Below are 26,543 nucleotides of genomic sequence, written 5' to 3'. Positions count from 1 at the left end.
GACATCACCAATAGAAGTCAATGGTTGCAAGAAAAAAAACGCTTTGCTCTCAGATCATGCGAGTTCCGTCCAATCCTAAAGGGCCTGTCACACTAAGCGATATCGCTAGCAATATCGCTATAACGTCACTGGTTTTGTGACATAGCAGCAATATTGCTAGCGATATCGCTATGTCTGATACTTACCTCCGACCCGCTCCACCGCTGGTTATCGCTGATCGCGCGAGAACGTCCTGGACTGTTTCTCGTCGTCAGCTTCCAGCTGGGCTTCCTGTGGCGCCGACGAGCGACGCGTGGACGCGGGCGAGAGGACGTCAGGATCGCCTCGTCTGACAGGTAAGTAGCGACCCCCGACCCCTGCTATGTCGCTGGTGAGATCTGCCTGTGTGGCAGCTCACTAGCGACCACTTAGCGATGCACCAGCGATCCTGACCGCGTCATATCGCTGGTCGGGATCGTTGGTGCATCGCTAAGTGTGACAGTACCTTTAGTCATATTACAAGACTCATTTAAGGGTTGATTGTGATTTGTAGGATCGCTACTACCAACAGGTGGCGCTATAGAGTTCAAGTCCTCTTCTCTCTGAAGAGGCAATTTGCAAATTAAATTTCCCAGAGGAGCAGTACGCAGCGAATAAGTCTCCTTACCTTGACAAGCCAGAGCTGGTATGTCACTGTACACAAGGAGAAACCTTACCCCTTAGACCTCAGTCCAGAGCCTCTCACCTAGCCAAGTCAGTTCTCATACTTTGCACTGGCGAGGGCCAATAGCCCAAAACACCGTGTCTGCAAATTGAGATTCTGATTTGGCTTTTATCTTAAGTCATATTACAAGACTCGTTAAAGGGTTAATTGTGACTTGTAGAATCGCTACTACCAACAGGTGGCGCTATAGAGTTCAAGTCCTCTTTCTCTCTGAAGAGGCAATTTGCATGTCCAATTTTTAAGTACGCATCTCCTTGAAAACTCAGTTTAACTCAATTAAGTCAGCCCAAGTGCCTTTAGAACATTTCCCATGGGGCTCACACTGACATAATTGAATTGAACTCAATTCAATGGCTCTGTACTCCAATGACCTTTCTGATGGCACCTCAAGCGTGAGAACTTTCTTGTGCTCGAGGTGATGTCAGTGAGGTCAAAGGAGTTCATTGGATATGAACTCCACTCAACTTTACACGTCACCGCAAGGTACTGAGCTGAGCAAGCACACGCAGCTCGGTGTCTCTGCTGGATGGAAGGCTGTATAGTCACATCAAGCAACAATGCACCTTGCCATCTAGATGCAGCAGAGCTAGAAGCGTTCCAGAACAAATGGATTACCATCTTCACGTCGGAGACAGCTGAAGATTATGGGTCGGGGCTCTTTGACCTTTTCCGGCACCTGCGCACTACAGTACTTTGCTCTGCCCTCAACAGGGCAGATAAGTACGCCTGTGCAGGAGCGCGATGCTGGAGAGCCTGAGTGGATGATGCAGGGTTGCATCATCCACAAGACGCAAGCAGGTGGGTGGTGACAGAGGCGTATCTAAGGGGGGGGGCAGCTGGGGTATGTGCCCCGGGTGCAGCCGGCGGGGGGGGTGCAGTCGGGCCGCCTAATGCGGCGATCCGCAGTGTCTCCCTGGCGGCTGCATTCTGCCGCCCCCCGGATTGGGAGTCAGCCATTCTCTGTGCTGGCTGTCAAGCTGACAGCCGGCGCAGAGAAGCTGCCGCACGCCGGTTCCCAGGGATCAATTGTACTGGCGTCTATACAGACGGCAGTGCAACTGAAGCCCAGACCGCCGGGTCAGAGCGACGCCAGCAGCATGATCAGGTCATGTGATCACGCTGATGACGTCACTCACCGGCGCCCAGAGCAAACACTGGTGGTAAGTCAGTGCTCCACTGTGGAGCTGAAGAAACCACCGAAGATGGGAGATGGGGGGAGTACATAATGTGTGGGGGGATTTTGAGTGGGGGAAGTACATGTGTGGGGGGATTTGGAGTGGGGGTGTACATAATGTGTAGGGGGATTTGGAGTGGGAGGTGTACATAATGTTTGGGGTGATTTGGAGTGGGAGGTATATATAATGTGTGGGGTGATTTGGAGTGGGGGGTACATAATGTGTTGGGGGTGTACATAATGTGTGGGAGGATTTGGAGGGGGGTACATAATGTGTGGGAGGATTTGGAGTGGGGGAGTACATAATGTGTGGGGGGATTTGGAGTAGGAGGTGTACATAATGTGTGGGGTGACTTGGAGTGGGGGGTACATAATGTGAGTGGGGATTTAGAGAGGGGATGGGGGGTTATTTAATGTGTGGGGAGATTTGGAGTGGGGAAGGGGGGGTTATTTAATGTGTGGGGAGATTTGGAGTGGGTCATTTAATGTGTGGGGGGATTTGGAATGGGGATGGTGGTTATTTAATGTGTGAGGGGATTTGGAGTGGGAATGGGGGTACTTAATGTGTGGGGGGGATTTGGAGTGGGGATGGAGGGTACTTAATGTGTGTGGGTATTTGGCATGGGGATAGGGGGATTTAATGTGTGTGGGGGATTTGGAGTGGGGGTGGGCGGATTTTATGTGTGGGGGGATTTGGAGTGGAGATGGGGGTTATTGTGTGGGTAGATTTGGAGTGGGGATGGGGGATACTTAATGTGTGGGGGGATTTGGAGTGGGGATGGGGGAGTTATTTAATGTGTGTGAGGGATTTGGAGTGGGGATGGAGGATGCTTAATGTGTGGGGAGATTTGGAGTAGGGACGGGGGTTATTTAATGTGTGGGAGGAATTTAGAGTGGGGATGGGGGTTATTTAATGTGTGGGGAGATTTGGAGTGGGGCTGGAGGGTACTTAATGTGTGCAGGGGGATTTGGAGATGGGATAGGGAGATTTAATGTGTGGGGGATTTGGAGTGGGGATGGGGGGTACTTAATGTGTGCAGGGGGATTTGGAGAGGGGATGGGGAGATTTAATGTGTGGGGGGATTTGGAGTGGGGATGGGGGGTACTTAATGTGTGTAGAGAGATTTGAGATCAAAGTATTTGGATCAAATACTTATTTCTCACTGAAAAATGCAAATACATTTATATAATTTATACAATGTGATTTTCTGGATTTTTCTTTTGATATTCTATCTTTCAATGTTAAAATTAACCTACCCTTAAAATTATAGACTGTTCATGTTTTGGACAGTGGGCAAACTTACAAAATCAGCAAGAAATCAAATATTTCCCCCACGGTATATACCGTATTTTCCTCTTTGTAAGACGCACTTTTTTCCCCCAAAATTTGGGGGGAAAATGGGGGTGCGTCTTACAAAGCGGACATGCCTTACCTAGGCTGTGATCGGGGGTGTCCGGCGGTTGCTGGCCGATGCTGCGGGTGTCTCCGGTGCCGCGTTGTGTGCCCGTCGATGCCCGGGGCTCTGCCGACATTGTGCGACAGGCCAAAGCCCCGGCATTTCCTCGGTTCTGTGTGCCGGTAAAAAAATGGCCGCCGGCACGTGCGTGAAATCTCATCTCTCGAGAACTGGGTCCCAAGATCCCATCGGCGCACGCGCCGGCAGCCATTTTCCCTGGGTTCCCTGTGTGCGCGTGGTGGTGCCGGTAAAAAAAAAATGCTGCCGCGCGTGCGCAGATGGGATCTCGGGACCCAGCTCTCGAGAGATGAGATTTCAGATCTCATCTCTCGAGAACTGGGTCCCGAGATCCCATCTGCGCACGCGCCGGCGGCCATTTTTTTTTACCGGCACAACAGCACGCGCACACAGGGAACCGAGGAAATGCTGGGGCTCTGGCCTGTCGCACAATGTCGGCAGAGCCCCGGGCATCGACGGGCGCACAACGCCGCACCGCTGGGCACCGGAGACACCCGCAGCAGCGGCAAGCAACCGCCGGACAAGCGGAGAAACCCGGCAGCAGCACAAGACCCTGCAGCAGCAGCAACGGCACACACCGGAGGCCCCCCTCATTCCTGAATGCAGCCTGCAGCATCACTCCACGCCTGCCTCCTCCAGCAGCGAGCCTGGGACCCCGCTACACCGCAGTCACCAACCCCGGTAAGCAATAAGATGCAAGGATTATAAGAGGCACCACCATTTTATTAAAAAATATTTTTTTCTTATTTTTCTCCTCAAAATTTGTGGTGCGTCTTATAATCCGGAGAGTCTTATAAAGAGAAAAATACGGTAAGTAGTACATTGTCTTCTGGATGTTTATAAATGGTATGTTGAATATTATCCTCAGGATTTGTATATATGTATACATAGTTAATGATCCTCAGGAAGTACATAAAAGTATATCATGTTTCAATGAGTGGAACAGGCTGCCACGAGAAGTGGTGAGTTCTCCTTCAATGGAAGTCTTCAAACAGAGGCTGGACAGACATCTGACTGGGATGATTTAGCGAATCCTGCTTTGAGCAGGGGGTTGGACCAGATGGCCCAGGAGGTCCCTTCCAACTCTACGATTCTATGATTCTATGATTCTATGTATATGAATTCTCAGGCTAAATATGTATATCTGTAGTACATTAACCTCAGAAGCTATATATATATATATATGTATATATATATATATATATATATATATATATATATATATATATATAATCAGAATATGATTAAGAGCTCAAGGACTAGAGTTTGAAATGTGTAATAGTCCTACTCATGTTCTCTTTGTATTTTTTGTTATGTTGTTTTTTTTTTAATTTCTCTAACTAAACTATGGTTTTTAACTTATTTTTGGATGGGTGCTGGCCAAATATCATTTTGCTTATCCTCAGGAATGTATAGAGTGTATATAGTGGAAATAAAAAGTCTACACATCTATTACAATGCCAGGTTTTTGTCATATAAAAACAATCATACCAAGAAGAATATTTCATAACTTTTTCCACCCATATAATCTGTACAAAGCCACTGAAAAATAAACCAAAATCATTTTGAAGGGGAAAAAACATAAAACAAAAATAACGTTGTTACAGAAGAGCGAACATCTACTATAGAATTGTCTTATTCTGTCTGTCTGTCTGTAATGGAAATCCCGCCTCGCTGATTGGTCGCGGCCTAAGTGCCGCGACCAATCAGCGACAGTTGCTTAATTGTCTTGGCAACACGGCCGCATCGCTTATTGTACAGGCACATTACAGCTGTTAAAGGCATCACTGCTGCGTCGCTCATTACACAGGCACAGTCCTGTACATATTCTGGAGAACAATACATTAGGTAACAGCAGAACAGTGACAGCAGCTCTGGGTGTAACTGGAATACAATACATTAGGTAATATCTGACCAGTGACAGCAGCTCTGGGTGTAACAGGAGTATAATACATTAGGTAAGAGCACAACTGTGACTGCAGCTCTGGTTGTAACTTGCGTACAATACATTAGGTAACAGCAGAAAAGTGACTGCAGCTCTGGGTGTAACTGGAGTACAATACATTAGGTAAGATCTGAACAGTGACTGCAGCTCTGGCTGTAACAGGAGTATAATACATTAGGTAAGAGCAGAACGGTGACTGCAGCTCTGGGTGTGACTGGACTACAATGCATTAGGTAAAAGCAGAACAGTGACTGCAGCTCTGGGTGTAACTGGAGTACAATACATTAGGTAAGAGCAGAACGGTGACTGCAGCTCTGGGTGTAACTGGACTACAATGCATTAGGTAAAAGCAGAACAGTGACTGCAGCTCTGGGAGTAACTGGAGTACAATACATTAGATAACAGCAGAACAGTGAAAGCAGCTCTGGGTGTAACTGGAGTACAATACATTAGGTAAAAGCAGAACAGTGACTGCAGCTCTGGGTGTAACAGGAGTACATTAGGAAACAGCAGAACAGTGACTGCAGCTCTGGGTGTAGCTTGCGTACAATACATTAGGTAAGGGCAGAACAGTGACTGCAGCTCTGCCTGTAACTGGAGTACAATACTTTAGGTAACAGCAGAACAGTGACAGCAGCTCCAGGTGTAACAGGAGTATAATACACTAGATGGTGGCCCAATTCTATAGCATTGGGTATTCTAGAGTCTCTGTTAAAATAAAAAATAGTTATAAAAATAGTTATATACTCACCTTCTGACGGCCCCTGGAATCTGTCCCGCCTCTCACCACGCTCTTCCGGTCCCAGTAATGCTTAGCGAGAAGGGCTGGAGATGATGTCACTCTCGCGAGAGCACGACGTCATCAGCGGTATTTCGCGCAAAGCATTACTGGGATCGGAAGATGCCGGGAGCGTGGTGAGAGGAGAGAAAGAGTCCGGGGGGGCATCGGGAGGTGAGTATATAACTATTTTTATTTTAACAGAGACTCTAGAATACCCGATGCGATAGAATCGGGCCACCATCTAGTTTCTCACATGGATTATCCCCTTCCCGACATGCGCCGTACTAGTAATGCTCTGCAGGGGCTGCATTCCCACAAACAGCAATACTAGTATGACGGCACAATCACGCGGCCTCACGCTGAGTGCAGTGGCGATCATGGGCTGGTGTCAGCTGTATATGACAGCTGACACCCCGCAGCAACGCCCACAATCGGTGTTAGCACCGATCGTGGGTGGGCATTTAACCCTTCTGTTAGTAGTGACAGCGACATAGAGGGGCATCACGCAGGGAGGGGGCACCAAGATGGCCGTGGGGTCCTTCCGGGTCCTGCAAGGAAGGTGGCTTGTGAGAGCCTGCTGAGAGCAGGCACCGGCAAGCCTCCTAGTGCCAGATCAGCGATCTGATGCAATATAGCAATGTCCCATCCTGGGACAATGTAAAAAAGTTAAAAAAAATTACAATGTGTGAAAATATTTTTTTAAAAATCCCTAGATAAAGAAAAAAAAAGAAAGAAATATTTTCCCAATAAATACATTTATTTATGCAAATAAAAAATAAAAGTAAACATATTAGTATCGCTGCGTTCGTAATGACCCACTCTATAAAACTGTCCCACTAGTTAACCCCTTCAGTGAACACTGTAAAAAAAAAAGAGGCAAATAAACAATGCTTTATAATCATACCACTGAACAAAAAGTGCAATAACACGCAATCAAAAGACGGATGTAAATAAAAATGGTACAGCTCAAAATGTCATCTTGTCCCGCATAAAATAAGCTGCCATACAGCACTATCAGCAGAAAAATAAAAAAGTTATAGCTCTCAGAATAAAGCGATGCAAAAATAATAATTTTTTCTATAAAATTGTTTTTATTGTGTAAAAGCGCCAAAACATAAAAAAAGATATAAATGAGGTATCGCTGTCATTGTGAGGAACCGAAGAATAAAGCTGCCTTACCAATTATACTACACGCGGAACGGTATAAAAAGCAAAAAACAAAAACATTTCCTGAATTGCTGGCTTTTGTTCATTCTATCTCCCAAAAATCAAAATAGAAAGCGATCAAAAAATGTCACGTGCCTGAAAATGGTACCAATAAATATGTTAGCTCGTCCCACAAAAAACAAGACCTCACATGACTGTTGAGAGAAATATGAAAAAATTATAGCTCTCAAAATATCGTGAAGCAAAAACTACCGTATATACTCGAATATAAGTCGAGATTTTCAGCCCAAAAAATTGGGCTGAAAGTCCCGCTCTCGTCTTATATTCGAGTCATATACAAAGGGGGTCGGAGGGGGCGGATGTGTCAGGTCATACTTAGCCGTCCTGACGCTGTGTCTTGAGCCCCCAGCTTCTCCCCGTGCTCTCTCTTCCTGCCTTCAGCGGTCACGTGGTGCCGCTCATTAAAACTCATGAATATGCGCATATTCATGAGTTTTAATGAGCGGTACCACATGACCGCTGAAGGCAGGAAGAGAGAGCGCGGAGAAGCTGGGGGCTCAAGACACAGCGTGAGGACGGGTAAGTATAGTGATACTCACCTGTCCTGCGTCCATGGCTGCTTGCTGCTGTCTGTCATCGGTCAGTGACTTCAGACAGCAGAGGGTGCGGTGACGTGGTTAGTGTGCGCCGCGCCCCCTGCAGTCTGAACGTCACTGACTGATGACGTGGCAGATAGCGGTGAGCAGCCATGGACGCAGGACAGGTGAGAATCTGACACCCAGCGACGGAGAGGTGAGAATGTCATTTTTTTATTTTTACATGCAGCAGCAGCATGGGGGCAGTATATGGGGGAACAATCTATGGAGCTTCTTCTGGGGTCAGCATATGGGGGAACAATCTATGGAGCTTCTTCTGGGGTCAGCATATGGGGGAACAATCTATGGAGCTTCTTCTGGGGTCAGCATATGGGGGAACAATCTATGGAGCTTCTTATGGGGCAGCATATGGGGGAACAATCTATGGAGCTTCTTATGGTGGCAGCATATGGGGGAACAATCTATGGAGCTTCTTATGGTGGCAGCATATGGGGGAACAATCTATGGAGCTTCTTATGGGGGCAGCATATGGGGGAATAATCTATGGAGCTTCTTCTGAGGACACCATATGGGGGAATAATCTATGGAGCATTTCCCACCCTAGACTTATACTCGAGTCAATAAGTTCTCCCAGTTTTTTGTGGCAAAATTAGGGGGGTCGACTTATACTCGGATCGACTTATACTCGAGTATATACGGTAGTTTTCTCAATAAAAAGTGTCTTTTAGCGTGTGACAGCAGCCATACATAAAAACCCGATATAAATCTGGTATCGCTGTAATCGCACCGGCCTGAAGAATAAAGCCGCCTAATCATTTATACCGCACGAGGAACGGCATAAAAAATAAATAAAACCAATTCTTCACATGCTGTTGATTTTTTTCATTCAGCCTCCCAAAGAACACAAGTAAGGCTCGGCTAACATTTATCCTTCGCTCTGCGCTGAGTGCTTACACTGGGGTTTCCATGTAAATCTCTGAAATAAGTGATTCAGACGTTACCCCCGGCAGAAAATTCCCTATAATGAGGCAGATGGAGTCACTGTGGACGCCATAGGACCTGTGATCCAGCAGTGTCCAGTCTTTTTAGGATTGCATAAAAAGTGGTGTCGGTCACAGGTTTGTGCACTTCTGAAAAGGACACCGCTAAACAGAGGCCAGACGGAGTCCAGAGTAACTCTGCTGCCTCATTATAGTGAATGGATCCCTCGGGGGTTTCATCTGAATCACGTCACACAGGTTTTTAGATAGAAACCTCAATGTAAATGCTCAGTGTAGAGCGCCGGATAACTGTGATCCCAAATGTTATGCAAAATGTTCCCAATAAGGCCTCTTTCTCACTTCAGTCTTTTGACGTCAGTTGAAATCCGCCAAAGTGTGAAAAAACGGATCCGTTTCCGCTATGTAAAAAACGGATGCACCAGATCCGTTATGTGGACGGATCCGCCAGTGTATGAAATTTAAAGGAACAGAAGAGAGAGATAGAGATAGATTTCTTTGGGTCTGTTCCTGAACGGCATTTAGGGTTAAATTGCTTGCATGGTAAAATCTTCTGGGCATGCTCAGTTTAAAAAAGCGGGTCCGCCGCTAAAAAAACGTTCCTTTGTCCGTCCACTTCAGACGGCGGATGCTAAAATTCAAATGGATCCATCAAAAAACAGATGCAACGGACAACCATACATCACAATCTGCCGCTAATGTAAGTCTATGGGAAAAAATGGATTCCGCCAAAAAAATGGCGGATCCGTTTTTTTCTAAAATAGGCGGACTTCAACTGACGTTAAACAACTGAAGTGTGAAAGAGGCCTACAAGCTTCAACTCAATCCCCATAAAGCAAGGTTCGTCATCTGTTAACGGAAATATAGGAGGCTTCCACGTTACTGGTAGCACAAAGGTTCTGGAAAAGCGAAATGGCTTCTCACCCTCCAAAACAAATTCAGCAAATTCTCCGCTTCAAAATCCAAATGTCCCCCTCCCTTCTGAGCCCCAGTGTGCCTAAACAACATTTAGCGCCCACGTTTGGCATTTCTGTAGTGATGACAGCCCATCTAGCTTACGGGTGCATGTCTCCAGAAGCAGGGGCTGGGCATAACATCACTACATCGTGCTGGTCACTACAATGGCAGTTTGCAATTTTCACTCAGCAACATCCACTGTTACCTGTTTCTGGAAAACACCCATGGAGTCAAAATCATCACTACATCTCTAGATAAATTCCCAAAGGGGTATAATTTCCAAAATGGGGTCACTTAAGGGGGGATTCTGCTATTCTAGTACTTTAGGTGCTCTTTATATGGAATCCGCAAACTAGTCTAGGAAAATCTGCGCTCCAGGAGGCAAATAGCGGTCCGTATGGCTAAGTAGTACTGTACAGCCACATATGGGGTATTGCCACGTTCAGTAGAAATTGTGGGACAAATTCTGGTGCCATTTTTACCCATTTCCCAGTGTGAAAATGTAAAACTTGTGGCTAACACACAATCTTGGTGGTAAAAATGTAAATTATTTTTTCTTCACTGCCCAATGGTATCACAGTCTGTGACCCACCTGTGGTGTCAATATAATCACTGCACAACATGATACCCTCAACAAGTGCAGCAAAATCTGCACTGTAATATGGCGCTACTTCCCTTCTGAGCTTTGCACTGTGCCTGAAAAATAGTTTTTGACCACATAAGGTGTATCGATGAACTCAGGAGAAATTGCACAACAAACTTTGGGGTCCATTATCTCCTTTTGCCCTTGTGAAAATACAAAATTTGTAGCTAAAAAAGATTTTTGCGGGAAAAATTTGTTTTTCTTTTTATTTTCACAGCTTAACGTTATAAACTTCTGTGAAGCACCTGGGGGTTCAAGGTGCTCAATTCACATCTACATAAATTCCCTTAGGGGTCTAGCTTCCAAAATAGTGTCACTTGTGGGGGGTTTCCAATGTTTAGGCACATCAGGGGCTCGCCAAACGCGACATGGCAACCGCTAATTATTCCAGCATATTTTACATTCAAAAAGTCAAATGGCGTTCCTTCCCTTCCAAGCCCTGCTGTGCACCCAAACAGTTCTTTTCCTCCACATACTGGGTATCTGCGTACTCAGGAGAAATTGCACAACAAATTGAATGGAGCAATTTCTCCTGTTAACCTTATGAAAATGCAAAATATGGATTCAAAAAAGATTTATCTCGGAAAAATGTGATTTTCTTTATTTTCACGACTTAACGTTCTAAACTTCTGTGAAGCACCTGGGGGTTTAAGGTGCTCAATCCACATCTAGCTAAATTCCCTAAGGGGTCTAGTTTCCAAAACGGTGTCACTTGTGGGGGGTTTCCACTTGTTTCCATTGGCTCTCCAAACGCGACATGGCAACTGCTAATTATTCCAGCAAATTTCACATTCAAAAAGTGAAATGGGTTTCTTCCCTTCCAAGCCCTGCCGTGCGCCCAAACAGTAGATTTCCCCCACATATGGGGTATCGGCATGCTCAGGAGAAATTGCACAATGTATGGTCCAGTTTCTCCTGTTACCCTTGCAAAAGTAAAAAAAAAATAGGTCTAAAGGAACATTTTGGTGAAAGAAAAGTTAATGTTTATTTTTTTCTTCCACATTTCAAAAATTCCTGTGAAGCACCTGAAGGGTTAAAAAACGTCTTGAAAATGGTTTTTAACACCTTGAAGGGTGCAGTTTATAGAATGGTGTAATTTTGGGTATTTTCTGTTATATAGACCACTCAAAGTCACTTCAAATGTGATGTCACTAAAAAAAAGGTTTTGAAAATTTGGTCGGAAAAATGAGAAATCGCTGGTTAACTTTTAACCCTTATAACTTCCTGACAAATATGTTTCCAAAATTTTGCTCATGTACTGTAAAGTAGACATGTGGGAAATGTCATTTATTAACTATTTTGTGTGATATGACTCTCTGATTTAAGGGCATAAAAATTTAAATTTTGAAAATTGCTAAATTTTCACCAAATTTCCATTTTTTTCACAAATAAACACAAGTCATATCAAAGAAATTTTACCAGTATCATAAAGTACAATATGTCATGAGAAAACAATCTCAGAATCACCGGGATCCATTGAAGCTCCAGAGTTATTACCTCATAAATTGACAGTGGTCAGAATTGTAAATATTGTCCTGGTCAGGAAGGAGAAAATAGGCTTCGAGGCGAAGGGGTTAAACTTGTGGTAAATAGTTGTCAGTACATCAGCTGTCCTCATTTACAGGGATTCTGATTATCGCTTATAAAATGCAGCTGTTCTACTAAGATTTTCCTGACATTTTCTTAGTTGAATGTTACTGTGGCGCCCCTGAGGCTCAGTCACCACAGAGGTACTGCATCTTCTCCTAAGGTGCGATGCCCCACCATCCAGGTAAGTTGGAGGCTCCTGACCACGCTCCAACACTCGCACCCCAAACAGAGTAGTTCAGCAAAGACACATTGCGGCTCCCTGCTTGGAGTGTAGCAGAGCACCTTTGGTGGCTCCCTGCTTGGAACACGAGACATGCTGGGAGGTGGGTGGAGTTAGAATACATAAAAGAGCGGGGAGGTTTAGAATTACAGGTCAGTCTGAGGGAGGAAGTCACTCAGAGAGGAGTGAGGAAAGGAGATCCCTGGAAGAGGGATGGAGGAAGGAGTGCTGCAGCTGCCTCAGTGATCTGAGCCAGCTGGCACGGGAAAGGAAAGAAGGAGAAAGAAATTGAACTGAAGCCTGAGCTTCCATAGGAAAGAAAGACAAGTACGGAACGTAGGAGTAAAAGGGAACACAGAGGACGTGGGTTAGAGGAAGAACCCTGCCTAGAAGTTCTAAGTACAAGGCCGGGGCCCGGTCCCCGGTGTTGTATGGACACTAATGGTTCTGCAGCAGACACCGATGGAGTAGTGGGCTGTAAATGCACTACTCCCATCTAAGACTTGGGGGCACAACAGCAACTTGGATAGTGAGCCGGGACTCAGGAGCAAGGAGTCCCCGAGGCAGGCTACAACTGTCTGCCTTACAAGTAGAGTTCTTGGGAACATCTGTCAGGAGGCACTCCAGTGTAACACAGTACTGGGAGTACTTCACACTTAAAGGCGCTATAGAGGAGACGATCGGAAGGGCGCATGTTGGTGGAGTGTTGGAGGCGAGCGTTCCGTCTTGCCTGGAGGTTGACTGGGTCCCTGACCCGGAGGGCACGGCGCGGAGGCGGACACCTGTATGTGCTGCAGACTGTGAGTGAAGCTTTGGAGCTACAGGCCCTGGTGTCCTCCATTCATTCCTGCGCCAACATACTGGGTACCGCTACATCTGGGTACCAGCATCTACACTACCCTGGGACTACAGCTCCACCTGTGGGGAGCTACACCATCTTGGCTGCAACCCACCATCAGTCCCAGAGGATCTGCATGCAGCGTCGGCCTAACAACTCACTTGCCGAACACCACAGGTGGCGTCACGAACTATTCATCTAACTACATTCCACCACCATTCGAACTTCCCTTGATAATTGGGTGCCCAGGGCCACGGAGCGGGTCGCCGCTGCTGTGGCACATCCCGCCGACACCGGCCCAGTACCGAGTACCCCAAGGCCCTGGGAGGGCGACCCATTACAACAAAAGTCGTGGTCTGTAAACAGCTTACAACACAGCAAAGGGAGCTCATTGTTTAAAGATATCAGTCAAGAGAAGGGTATAAACAAATTTCCAAGTCATTAGATATACCATGAAACACTGTGACGACAGTCATCAAGAAGTGGCTTAACTTTGTCACAACAGTGACATTACCGAGAACTGGACGGCTTACAAAAATTGATGAAGACAAGAAGAAAATTGGTCTGAGAGGCAGCCAAGAGGCCTTTAGAAACATTATAGGAATTTCTGGCAAGTACTAGTTGTGTGCCTGGCCTACGAGGTAGTGTTGCAAGACAAAAGCATTTTCTAACAAAAACATTCAAGCCCAACAATGACCTGTCATGGTCTAGTGAGACAAAGGATTAACTTTTTGGTCATAATTACAAAAGATATGTTTGGTGCAAAGCCAAGACTGGGCATCGCCAAAATAACACCATACCCACATTGAAGCATTGTGGAAGTAATGTTATGCTTTGGGATTGTTTTTCGGCAGTTGGAACTGGAGCTTTAGTCAAAGAGAATTATGAAGTTTTAAATATCAGTCAATTTTGCAACAAAACCTTTAGGCCTCAGTGATGACGAATTTCACAGTTCAGCACAAGAATGATCATATGTATACCGAATCAACAAAAGAATGGCTTTGCCAGAAGAAGTTCAAGGCTTTGGAATCACCCAGCCAGAGCCCACACCTGACTTCTGTTGAAAATCTGTGGGGTGACCTGAAAAGGGCTGCACACACATGATGGCCTCACAATCTGACAGATTTGGTGACCTCCTGCCCATTGTACATATATATGTAGCATATTGTCCTCAGGATGTGTATGTGGAGTTATAGTATATTCTCTATTTTACTAAGAATATGTATATAAGTATATGTTGTATGTTATCCTCAGGATTTATATATGTATATATGCTGTATACTGTTGTGTGCGTGTGGGCACACACGTGTGAGCATAAAGTACTGTATATTATCCACATTATTCATATATTTGTGTATGTTCTGTTCTATACTATCCTCAGGATCTGAATATAATCTTCAGGATGTACATGTTGTATATTACTCTCAGGTTGTATATATGTTATATGTATATGTAGTTTATTAGTCTCAGATTCTTGGTCAGGAACAAGTGCAGGGTACCGCAGTAGACTGGGCTGGTCAGATATTTGTATTGAGCTCTTCAGGCACAGGTGCAGAGTACTGCTATACATTGGTCTGGTCATGCACAGGTGCAGAGTACTGCTATATACTGGTCTGGTCATGCACAGGTGCATAATACTGCCATATATTGGTCTGGTCAGGCACAGGTGCAGAGTACTGCTATATACTGGTCTGGTCAGGCACAGGTGCAGAATGCTGCTATATATTGGTCTGGTCATGCACAGGTGCAGAATACTGCCATATATTGGTCTGGTCAGGCACAGGTGCAGAGTACTGCTATATACTGGTCTGTTCATGCACAGGTGCAGAGTACTGCTATATACTGGTCTGGTCATGCACAGGTGCAGAATAATGCCATATATTGGTCTGGTCATGCACAGGTGCAGAGTACTGCTATATACTGGTCTGGTCATGCACAGGTGCAGAGTACTGCTATATATTGGTCTGGTCAGGCACAGGTGCAGAGTACTGCTATATACTGGTCTGGTCATGCACAGGTGCAGAGTACTGCTATATATTGGTCTGGTCCGGCACAGGTGCAGAGTACTGCTATATATTGGTCTGGTCCGGCACAGGTGCAGAGTACTGCTATATATTGGTCTGGTCATGCACAGGTGCAGAGTATTGCTACATATTGGTCTGGTCATGCACAGGTGCAGAGTACTGCTATATATTGGTCTGGTCATGCACAGGTGCAGAGTACTGCTATATATTGGTCTGGTCATGCACAGGTGCAGAGTACTGCTATATATTGGTCTGGTCATGCACAGGTGCAGAGTACTGCTATATATTGGTCTGGTCCGGCACAGGTGCAGAGTACTGCTATATATTGGTCTGGTCCGGCACAGGTGCAGAGTACTGCCATATATTGGTCTGGTCATGCACAGGTGCAGAGTACTGCTATATATTGGTCTGGTCATGCACAGGTGCAGAGTACTGCTATATATTGGTCTGGTCATGCACAGGTGCAGAGTACTGCTACATATTGGTCTGGACAGGCAAGGTGCAGAGTACTGCCATATATTGGTCTAGTCATGCACAGGTGCAGAGTACTGCTATATATTGGTCTGTTCATCCAAAGGTGCAGAGTACTGCCATATATTGGTCTGGTCATGCACAGGTGCAGAGTACTGCTATATATTGGTATGGTCAGGCGCAGGTGCAAAGTACTGCCATATATTGGTCTGGTCAGGCGCAGGTGCAGAGTACTGCCATATATTGGTCTGGTCAGGCGCAGGTGCAGAGTACTGCCATATATTGGTCTGGTCAGGCGCAGGTGCAGAGTACTGCTATAAACTCGTATGGTCAGGCACAGGTACATAGTACTGCTATATATTGGTATGGTCAGGCGCAGGTGCAGAGTACTGCCATATATTGGTCTGGTCAGGCGCAGGTGCAGAGTACTGCCATATATTGGTCTGGTCAGGCGCAGGTGCAGAGTACTGCTATATATTGGTATGGTCAGGCACAGGTACATAGTACTGCTATATATTGGTCTGGTTATGCACAGGTGCAGAGTACCAGTGTATTGGGCTGGTCTGGCACTGGTGGTGCAAGGCACTGCTGTGCATTGGGCTGGTCAGGCACAGGGCACTGCTGCATATTAGGCTAGTAAGGCACATGGCGCTGCTGTGTATTGGGCTGGTTAGGCACAGGGTGCTTCTGTGTATTGGGGTCTGTCGAGCACAGGGCACTCCTATATATTAGGCGGGTAAGGCACAGGGCACTGCTGTGTATTGGGGTCTGTCGAGCACAGGGCACTGCTGTGTATTGGGGTCTGTCAGGCACAGAGCACTGCTGTATATTGAGCTGGTCAGGCACTGGTGCAGGGTACCAGTATATTGAGCTGGTCAGGCTCAGGTGGTGCAGGGTACCTGTGCATTGGGCTGGTCAGGCATAGGGCACTGCTGTATATTGGACTGGTCAGGCACAGGTGCAGGGTACCAGTGTATTGGGATGGTCAGGCACAGGGCACTGCTGTATATTAGGCTGGTAAGGCACATGGCGCTATTGTGTATTGGGCTGGTCAGGCACAGGGCGCTGCTGTGTATTGGGGTCTGTCAGGCACTGCTGTATATTGAGCTGGTCAGGCACAGGGCACTGCTGTGTATCGGGGTGTCAGGCACAGGGCGCTGCTGTATATTGAGCTGGTCAGGCACAGGGCACTGCTGTGTATTGGGGTATGTCGGGCACAGGGCACTGCTGTGTATCGGGTTGTCAGGCACAGGGCACTGCTGTGTATTGGGGTCTGTCAGGCACAGGGCGCTGCTGTGTATTGGGGTCTGTCAGGCACTGCTGTATATTGAGCTGGTCAGGCACAGGGCACTGCTGTGTATCGGGGTGTCAGGCACAGGGCGCTGCTGTATATTGAGCTGGTCAGGCACAGGGCACTGCTGTGTATTGGGGTATGTCGGGCACAGGGCACTGCTGTGTATTGGGGTCTGTCGGGCACAGGGCACTGCTGTGTATTGGGGTCTGTCGGGCACAGGGCACTGCTGTGTATTGGGGTCTGTCGGGCACAGGGCACTGCTGTGTATTGGGGTCTGTCGGGCACAGGGCACTGCTGTGTATTGGGGTCTGTCGGGCACAGGGCACTGCTGTGTATTGGGGTCTGCCGGGCACAGGGCACTGCTGTGCATTGGGGTCTGCCGGGCACAGGGCACTGCTGTGTATCGGGGTCTGCCGGGCACAGGGCACTGCTGTGTATCGGGGTCTGTCGGGCACAGGGCACTGCTGTGTATCGGGGTCTGTCGGGCACAGGGCACTGCTGTGTATCGGGGTCTGTCGGGCACACGGCACTGCTGTGTATTGGGGTCTGTCGGGCACACGGCACTGCTGTGTATTGGGGTCTGTCGGGCACAGGGCACTGCTGTGTATTGGGGTCTGTCGGGCACAGGGCACTGCTGTGTATTGGGGTCTGTCGCGCACAGGGCACTGCTGTGTATTGGGGTCTGTCGGGCACAGGGCACTGCTGTGTATTGGGGTCTGTCGGGCACAGGGCACTGCTGTGTATTGGGGTCTGTCGGGCACAGGGCACTGCTGTGTATTGGGGTCTGTCGGGCACAGGGCACTGCTGTGTATTGGGGTCTGTCGGGCACAGGGCACTGCTGTGCATCGGGGTCTGTCGGGCACAGGGCACTGCTGTGCATCGGGGTCTGTCGGGCACAGAGCACTGCTGCGCATTGGGGTCTGCCAGGCACAGGGCACTGCTGTGTATTGGGGTCGTCGGGCACAGGGCACTGCTGTGTATTGGGGTCGTCGGGCACAGGGCACTGCTGTGTATTGGGGTCTGTCAGGCACAGGGCACTGCTGTGTATTGGGGTCTGTCGGGCACAGGGCACTGCTGTGTATTGGGGTCTGCCGGGCACAGGGCACTGCTGTGTATTGGGGTCTGCCGGGCACAGGGCACTGCTGTGTATTGGGGTCTGTCGGGCACAGGGCACTGATGTATTGGGGTCTGTCGGGCACAGGGCACTGCTGTGTATTGGGGTCTGTCAGGCACAGGGCACTGCTGTGTATTGGGGTCTGTCAGGCACAGGGCACTGCTGTATTGGGGTCTGTCAGGCACAGGGCACTGCTGTGTATTGGGGTCTGTCAGGCACTGATGTATTGGGGTCTGTCAGGCGGGCACTGCTGTGTATCGGGGTCTGTCGGGCACAGGGCACTGCTGTGTTGGGGTCTGTCGGGCACAGGGCACTGCTGTGTATTGGGGTCTGTCAGGCACAGGGCGCTGCTGTGTATTGGGGTCTGTCAGGCACAGAGCACTGCTGTATATTGAGCTGGTCAGGCACAGGTGCAGTGTACCAGTATATTGGGCTGGTCAGGCTCAGGTGGTGCAGGGTACCTGTGCATTGGGCTGGTCAGGCATAGGGCACTGCTGTATATTGGGGTCTGTCAGGTACAGGGCACTGCTGTATATTGGACTGGTCAGGCACAGGTGCAGGGTACCAGTGTATTGGGATGGTCAGGCACAGGGCACTGCTGTATATTAGGCTGGTAAGGCACATGGCGCTATTGTGTATTGGGGTCTGTCAGGCACAGGGCACTGCTGTGTATCGGGGGTGTCAGGCACAGGGCACTGCTGTGTATTGGGGTCTGTCAGGCACAGGGCACTGCTGTGTATTGGGGTCTGTCAGGCACAGGGCTCTGCTGTTATCGGGGTCTGTCGGACACAGGGCACTGCTGTGTATTGGGGTCTGTCGGGCACAGGGCACTGATGTATTGGGGTCTGTTGGGCTCAGGGCACTGCTGTGTATCGGGGTCTGTCGGGCACAGGGCACTGCTGTGTATTGGGGTCTGCTGGGCACAGGGCACTGCTGTGCATCGGGGTCTGTCGGGCACAGGGCACTGCTGTGCATCGGGGTCTGTCGGGCACAGGGCACTGCTGTGCATCGGGGTCTGTCGGGCACAGGGCACTGCTGTGCATCGGGGTCTGTCGGGCACAGGGCACTGCTGTGCATCGGGGTCTGTCGGGCACAGGGCACTGCTGTGCATCGGGGTCTGTCAGGCACAGGGCACTGCTGTGCATCGGGGTCTGTCAGGCACAGGGCACTGCTGCGCATTGGGGTCTGTCAGGCACAGGGCACTGCTGCGCATTGGGGTCTGCTGGGCTCAGGGCACTGCTGCGCATTGGGGTCTGCTGGGCTCAGGGCACTGCTTTGTATTGGGGTCTGTCAGGCACAGGGCACTGCTGTGTATTGGGGTCTGTCAGGCACAGGGCACTGCTGTGTATTGGGGTCTGTCAGGCACAGGGCACTGCTGTGTATTGGGGTCTGTCGGGCACAGGGCACTGCTGTGTATTGGGGTCTGTCAGGCACAGGGCACTGCTGTGTATTGGGGTCTGTCAGGCACAGGGCACTGCTGTGTATTGGGGTCTGTCAGGCACAGGGCACTGCTGTATGTCCACCGACCACCATACTGGCCTGTTATCGGGCACGGGCATCAGGGCTGCCGGTGCCGGTCGGATGGAGTCGCTCTGCCAGTCACCACACGCATGGTTCCCTCGCACGGCCCATTACCTGCTCAGGCCCCTGGAAGCAGATCTTGCAGGTCGGCGGGCTCGGGGTGTCACTGCTCTCCACACTGTCGGAGTCGGTCCTGGTGTCCGGGGCAGCAGCCGTTCCGGCATCTTCCTCCTCGGGCTCTTGTTTACCATCCCCCGGCTCGTCCTCGGGCTGCTCAGCCCCCCGCTCCCCTGACATCCCGGCGGCAGAGGGCCCGGTGCGGGTGTGTGCGGCAGATGTGTGCGGCACCGGGGAGCGGTGCGGGGTCACTGTGTGTCCGGCTCCATCACTGGCGGAGGCTGCACCTCATCTGCCGGAGACATGAGGAGGAGGAGGAGACTGACACTCACCGCCGCTGTGCTGCGCTCACACCCGCTCACTGTACGTGTGTGCTGTGTGGCCGGCGGCTGTGCCGGAGGGGACCGGCTGTGCACTGTCTGTCTCCGGTATCACAGATCTCCTGGAGTGCGACCCCAACATCTATTACTACAACCCAATCCCCCTCTGGCCTGGGGCTGCAGCGTCATAAGCTCTATATACCTGAAGAGGTGTCCTCCGCGGGGGCGTGTCCTAGTGGCAACTGCCACACGTCACCAACTGTCCTCTCACCAGCAGGTTCATAGGTGATAAATGAAAGTGTTGGCTGTCAGCCCCAGTACTCTGACCTGAGGGCCACCATATAAAATATCAAGAAGGCAGACAGCAGGACAAAACTAATGTGCACAAAAGATAGGGTTACTTTGTTCATCTATCCCGAATGCTTTCATTTGCAATGTTTGGCTGCTGCATACGCTTTGCCATAATCACGTGCCAGATATCACTCACTTGGCGGCTGCAGCCAGTCTTGGGTTTCAGCGCTTACCTGACAGATACATGATGCAACTGACTGACTGCAGTGGTCACGTGAATAAGGTACAGTAAGGGGTTGCTGAAAAGAGAATTTTTAAGTTTTCCTAGTCCCTGCTTTTAGCCAGATTTTCAGGTATCCCCTTCAAAACCCCAATTAAAAGGAGTCTGTCAGTAAAGTGAACCGCCAAACCCCATATATGGGCGTGCATGTGTTTGAAATGTAAATCCATTGACACCTTTATATCTTCTGTCTGTTGCTGCATTTCCAAGTAATTAGCTTTTTAATTCATGTGCAAATAAGGCATTAAGTGCTAGGGGCATGATAGAGCACTTAAAGAGGACCTTTCCCCAAATTGTGCCTATTGAACTGGACACAGGGTGAATCAGATCATTTTAATTAAGCTATGGTAGGGACATGTTTCCTTTTGAGTATCGCTGCCTGCTTCTGATTGGGCAACTTTAACCCCTTCACGATCCTGGGGTTTTCCGTTTTTGAGTTTCCGTTCTTTTCTCCCTTTCTTCCCAGAGCCATGTCTTCTTTATTTTTTAGTCAATATGCCCATGTGAAAGCTTATATATTGCGGGATGAGTTGCACTTTTGAACGACACTATTGAATTTACCATATCATGTACTGGAAAATGGGAAAAAAATCAAAGTGCAATGAAAGTGCAAGCCTACACTTGTTTTTTGTTTGGCTTTTTTGTTAGGTTCACTAATGCTATAACTGATCTGCGATTATGATTCTCCAGGTCATTACGAGTTCGTAGACACCAAACATGTCTAGGTTCTCTTATTTAAATGGTGTAAAAAAAAATCCAAAGTTTGCAAAAAGAAAAAATGTCGCAATTTTCGGAGACCCGTAGCGTCTCCATTTTTCGGGATCTGGGGTTGGATGAGGGCTTATTTTTTGCGTGCCATGTTGACGTTTTTATACCATTTTGGGGTGCATACAATGTTTTGATCACCTGTTATTGCATTTTATTGCAATGTTGCGGTGACCAAAAAAATAGCAATTCTGGCATTTTTTATTCTTCTTGCCACTCACCAATAGGATCAGCTATTTTTGTATTTTCATAGGATAGATCGGTTGTTTCTGAACATGGCGATATTATATAAGTGGGGGGATTTATTGCTATATTTTGAATGGGGTGTTGGGGGGGGGTTAACTTTTACGTTTTTTATTTCTTTTTTTAATATTTATAAAAGCTTTTTCTTATTTTTTATTGGCTTCAATAGTCTCCAGGTGAGACTAAAAGCTGCGATCATCCAGTTGCCTGTGCTACATAGGCCCTGCTACGTGTAGCTAAAATGATCATCTGCTATGCTCATAGCAGATCAGCAATGACAACCACAGAGGTCTTCTGCAGACCTCGGGTTGTCATGCCTACCCATCGCCGCCACACGTCATGTGGCACAGGCGCCAAAGGGGGGGATTATTGACACGCTTCCGGCGCGGCCATGTTAAATGCTGCTGTCGGAGAATGACAGCAGCATTTAACATGATAACAGCCGCAGGTGGATAACGATTCCACCCACGGCTGTTAGGGGCGCATGTCAGCTGATGAAATCAGCCAGAAAGCATACCAGTTCAGTGCCAGAACCCGCATGGAATGCAGGGACACGACCTATGACATATATATATATACTGTATGTCATAGATCGTGACGAGGTTAAAGTGACTGTCCGAGATGTTAACATTGATAGCCTATGGTGCGATACCTGGCACCTCTGCTGATCAGCTGTTCCTGGTGTTAGTGGCTGCCGGAATTGCTCAATTACGGAGTTGCACAGCTCCATCAACAGAATAGTGGTCATGGCCGGGTACTGCACATCTGCCCCTATTGATGTACAGGGTGAGCCATTTATACGGATACACCTAAATAAAATGGGAATGGTTGGTGACCCATATCGGCGCACTGAATTTGCAGAATGGGCAAAACAAAAATTGGAACAGGACCCTCAGTTTACACAGAACATTATGTTCAGTGATGAAGCAAACTTTTTTGGGTGGGCCATTTATTCGGATACACCTAAATAAAATGGGAATGGTGACAGTTTTCTTGCGTAGGGTGTCTTGCATTGAAATCTGCTGCAATGACCTGGGTACTGCGTTCAGCAGACATCAACACAATTTCTATCCACTCCTCACGTGTTAACCTCTGCGACATGTCAATGGCTGTAAACAAAGAGAAACGTGTAAATAACTCTTGAAAGAATCAAGTTATGTTAAAACCAAGCACACCATTGTTTTTCTTGTGAAATTCTCAATAAGTTTGATGTGTCACATGACCCTCTTCCCACTGAAAAACATAAAGTTGGATCCAAAATGGCCGACTTCAAAATGGTCGCCGTGGTCACCACCCATCTTGAAAAGTTTTCCCCCTCCCATATGCTAATGTGCCACAAACAGGAAGTTGATATCTCCAACCATTCCCATTTTATTTAGGTGTATCCATATACATTGCCCACCCTGTACTTGATAAAAAATAAACTAATCTATGTTTCAGAGCATTCTAACTTTGTAGCATTTTTTCTACACCTGCAAAGTAAAACATACTGTTGTGCTCAAAAGTTTACATACCCTGACAGAATTTTTGCTTGCTTGGCCTTTTTTCAGAGAATATGAATGATAACACCAAAACTTTTTCCCTATTCATGGTTAGTGGTTGGATGAAACCATTTATTGTCAAACTACTGCGTTTTCTCTTTTTAAATCATAATGACAACCCAAAACATCCAAATGACCCTGATCACAAGTTCACATACCCGATTTCTTAATACCATGTATTGCCCCCTCTAACATCAATGACAACTTGACGTCTTTTGTGGTAGTGGTGGATGAGGTTCTTTATTTTCTCAAAAGGTAAAGCTGCCCACTCTTCTTGGCAAAAAGCCTCCAATTCCTGTAAATTCCTTTGCTGTCTGGCATGGACCGTGTGCTTGAGATCTCGACAGAGTGGCTCAATGATAGGGGTGGGGACCTCCCAAAAACTTGCAAAAGCAAGAGACCAATTCAGTACAAACGCATGGACCATGCACATGTCTGAAGTGAGACATTACCTTTATGAATCCTGCTCATATAGGTACTGTTCACATGGTCAGGTTTTAAATACATTGGTTAGGACTGCTCTGAAGGGTATACCTTGGCGTCTGGTAGAGCGGCTTAGTATACATTTTTTGCAAAAAAAGTATCAACCAAATACCCTGTTTTGTTATCATCTTTTTACTAGCACTTGCTGTTTATTGTTAGATATTTTTTTTACAGCAGAGTATTTTTTCACGTTTGTTGTACTGTGTTTCTCTGTGTTTTAGTCTCTTGGTGGTGTGAATACTGTCAGGGCTTATCTACAGCATTCTATAGTATACCCAAGTCTTTTTCACATGTGCTGTTGCTTAGCTCTATTCCTCCCATTCTGTATATGCTTTTTTAATTTTTATTGCCCAGATGTAGTACTTTGCATTTTTCCCTGTTAAAAACCATTCTGTTAGTTGCTGCCCACTTCTCCAGTTTATTTATATCCTCTCTCTCTCTTCTCTAGTATTAGCTATCCCTCCTAGCTTTGTGTCATCAGCAAATTTAATCAGTTTACCCTTAATTCCTTCATCTAAATCGTATAAAGATAAAGATGTTGAACAATACAAGGCCCAGGACAGAGCCCTGTGGTACCCCACTTAAGACATTCTTCCAACTGGATGTGCAGCCATTTACGACCACTCTTTGGGTCCGATCACTAAGCCAGTTATGAATCCACCTAACAGTTGCCTTGTCCATTCCATACTTAGTCATTTTTTCAATAAGGATTGTGTGAGATACTTTGTCAAATGCTTTGCTGAAGTCAAGATATACTAAATCTACAGCATTTTCCTGATCCACCCAATCAGTGATTCTGTCATAGAAGGAAATTAAGTTAGTCTGACATGACTTATTAGTTACAAACCCATGCTGACTCTGTTTAATCACTTCATTCTTATCCAGGAACTTACATACATGTTGTTTAATAATTTGTTCAAAGATCTTTCCTGGTATAGAAGTCAGACTCACCGGCCTATAGTTGTCTGGGTCCACCTTCTTCCCCTTTTTGAAGATAGGAACAACATTTGCTCTTCACCAGTCTTCTGGGACTTCTCCTGTCCTCCAAGAATTTTCAAAGATTATGGAGAGGGGTTCAAAAATTTCTTCTGCTGTCTCCTTCAGTACTCTGGGGTGTAATTCATCTGGACCTGGAGACTTGAATTCATCTAGGTTAGCTAAGTGTTTCCTCACTATCTTTCTGTTTATACATATCCTGGATTCTTCAATTCCCTTAATAGGACAGTGAAGAACAGTTAATGTTACATTTCCTTTCAGAGAGAAAACAGATGCAAAATAGGAATTTAAAAGTTCGGCCTTCTCAACATCCTGTCTTACCATTTCATCATTTTCATCCTGTAAAAATCCTATAACATCTTTGACTTTTCTTTTACTTTTGACATATCTCCAAAATCCTTTATTATTGCTTTTGATGTCTCTTGCAAGCCTCAATTCATTGTCAGCTTTAGATAATCTGATTAGTGCCTTGCATCTTCTGCTGACAGCATTATATTCTTCTTTAGTAGAGTTGAGCGACTTTAGTCGGATCGGGTTTCATGAAACAAAATTCGCTTCAGATGAAAGTGGTCCAACTAGGGCAAAAAAAGTCGGAGTTTCGTCCGAAACCCGACCCCAATGCAAGTCAATGAATGAATGTCATCCGCTCATTGCAGACTTTTATTCCCCATTGACTTGCATTGGGGTCGGATTTCGGACGAAACTCCGACTTTTTTGCCCTAGTCGGACCAGTTTCATCTGAAACAAATTTTGTTTCATGAAACCCGATCCGACTAAAGTCGCTCAACTCTATTCTTTAGATATGCCTCCCTCTTTCCATGTTATAAACATTTCTTCCATTTTAGCATGTGTTTAAGTTCTGTGTTCATCCACCTTGGTTTCCTTAAGTGCTTCCTATTCTTCCCTCTTTTCGGAATTGTTAACAATTGTGCTTTGAGAATTTCATTTTTCAAGATTTCCCATCCTTCCTGGACATTTTTGTCCGTAAGGACATCCAGCCATTGGATCCCTCCAATTCTCTTTCTGAATCCCTTAAAATCTGCCTTTCTGAAATCTAACCTTGACGTCTGAGTCTTCACAGGTCTTCCTCCTCTAGTTATCCAAAATTCTAAAATAGCATGGTTGCTACCTCCTAGGGTCCCAGCCACTTTTACCTCCTCAACCATTTCCTCCCTGTTTATAAGGATTTGATCCAAGGTAGCAGATCCCCTCGTTTTCTCCCCTACCTTTTGGAAGATAAAGTTGTCAGCAAGAGAGGATAAGAATTTCCTTGACCTGATAGTTTTGCCTGAGAGAGATTCCCAACAAATGTCTGGATAGTTGAAATCTCCCATGACAACTATGTCATATTTTTGGGAGAAATTGTGCATTTGATGCATAAAGAGTTCATCCATATCTTCAGCTTGCGCAGGCGGCCTGTAGTAAATGCCTACAATGGTGTCCTTTCCATTGTTCTGTCCTTGTATTCTTACACAAACAGTTTCCACAGAACTCCCAGTCTCTGAAGCTTCAATCTCTGTGCAGATATACGCGTTTGTAACATACAATGCGACACCTCCTCCTCGTTTATCAAGTCTGTTTCTAGCAAATAAGTTGCATCCTTCCAGCCTTCCAATCATGTGTATTGTCCCACCAAGTTTCAGTGATTCCAATGACATCATATTTCTTTTCCTGTGTTAGTAGTTCCAATTCTCCTTGTTTGTTGCCCATGCTTTGTGCATTAGTATAGAAACATTTTAGTTTGTAATTGGTTTCTCTTTCTCCAATATTTTTATTATTTTAGATTCTTTTGTCTTTGTTCTTCCTTTCCACTTCTAATAGCAGAGTTCTCAATAGCATTTGTCAGGTGTATGGCTTTTTCTGGTCTTTTGCTTCCCTTCCCACATTGTTCCAGTTTAAAGCTCTCCTGTTGAGGGTAGCAAGGCGACTTCCAAATACATGTTTTCCAGTCTTCGTAAGGTGCACCCCATCTCTAGCAAGTAGTCCATCGTATAGG

At 46.9% G+C, this 26,543-nt stretch overlaps 1 protein-coding gene across 1 annotated transcript in view; it reads right to left on the bottom strand.

The window, feature by feature from the left end:
• Positions 1–20,176, bottom strand: part of MARCHF11 (membrane associated ring-CH-type finger 11) — a 79,262-nt gene extending 59,086 nt beyond the window's left edge. The window contains exon 1 of the mRNA XM_073569440.1: positions 19,626–20,176. Within this exon, the coding sequence (XP_073425541.1) occupies positions 19,626–19,808 (183 nt within the window). The 5' untranslated portion in view covers positions 19,809–20,176. The remainder of the gene's footprint in view (positions 1–19,625) is intronic.
• Positions 20,177–26,543: the final 6,367 nt, after the last annotated feature.

This window comes from Dendrobates tinctorius, unplaced genomic scaffold (genome assembly GCF_039654945.1).
Source record: "Dendrobates tinctorius isolate UK_male_01 unplaced genomic scaffold, ASM3965494v1 ptg000025l, whole genome shotgun sequence".
NCBI lineage: Eukaryota > Metazoa > Chordata > Amphibia > Anura > Dendrobatidae > Dendrobates > Dendrobates tinctorius.
This window is presented reverse-complemented; position numbering and strand designations above follow the sequence as displayed.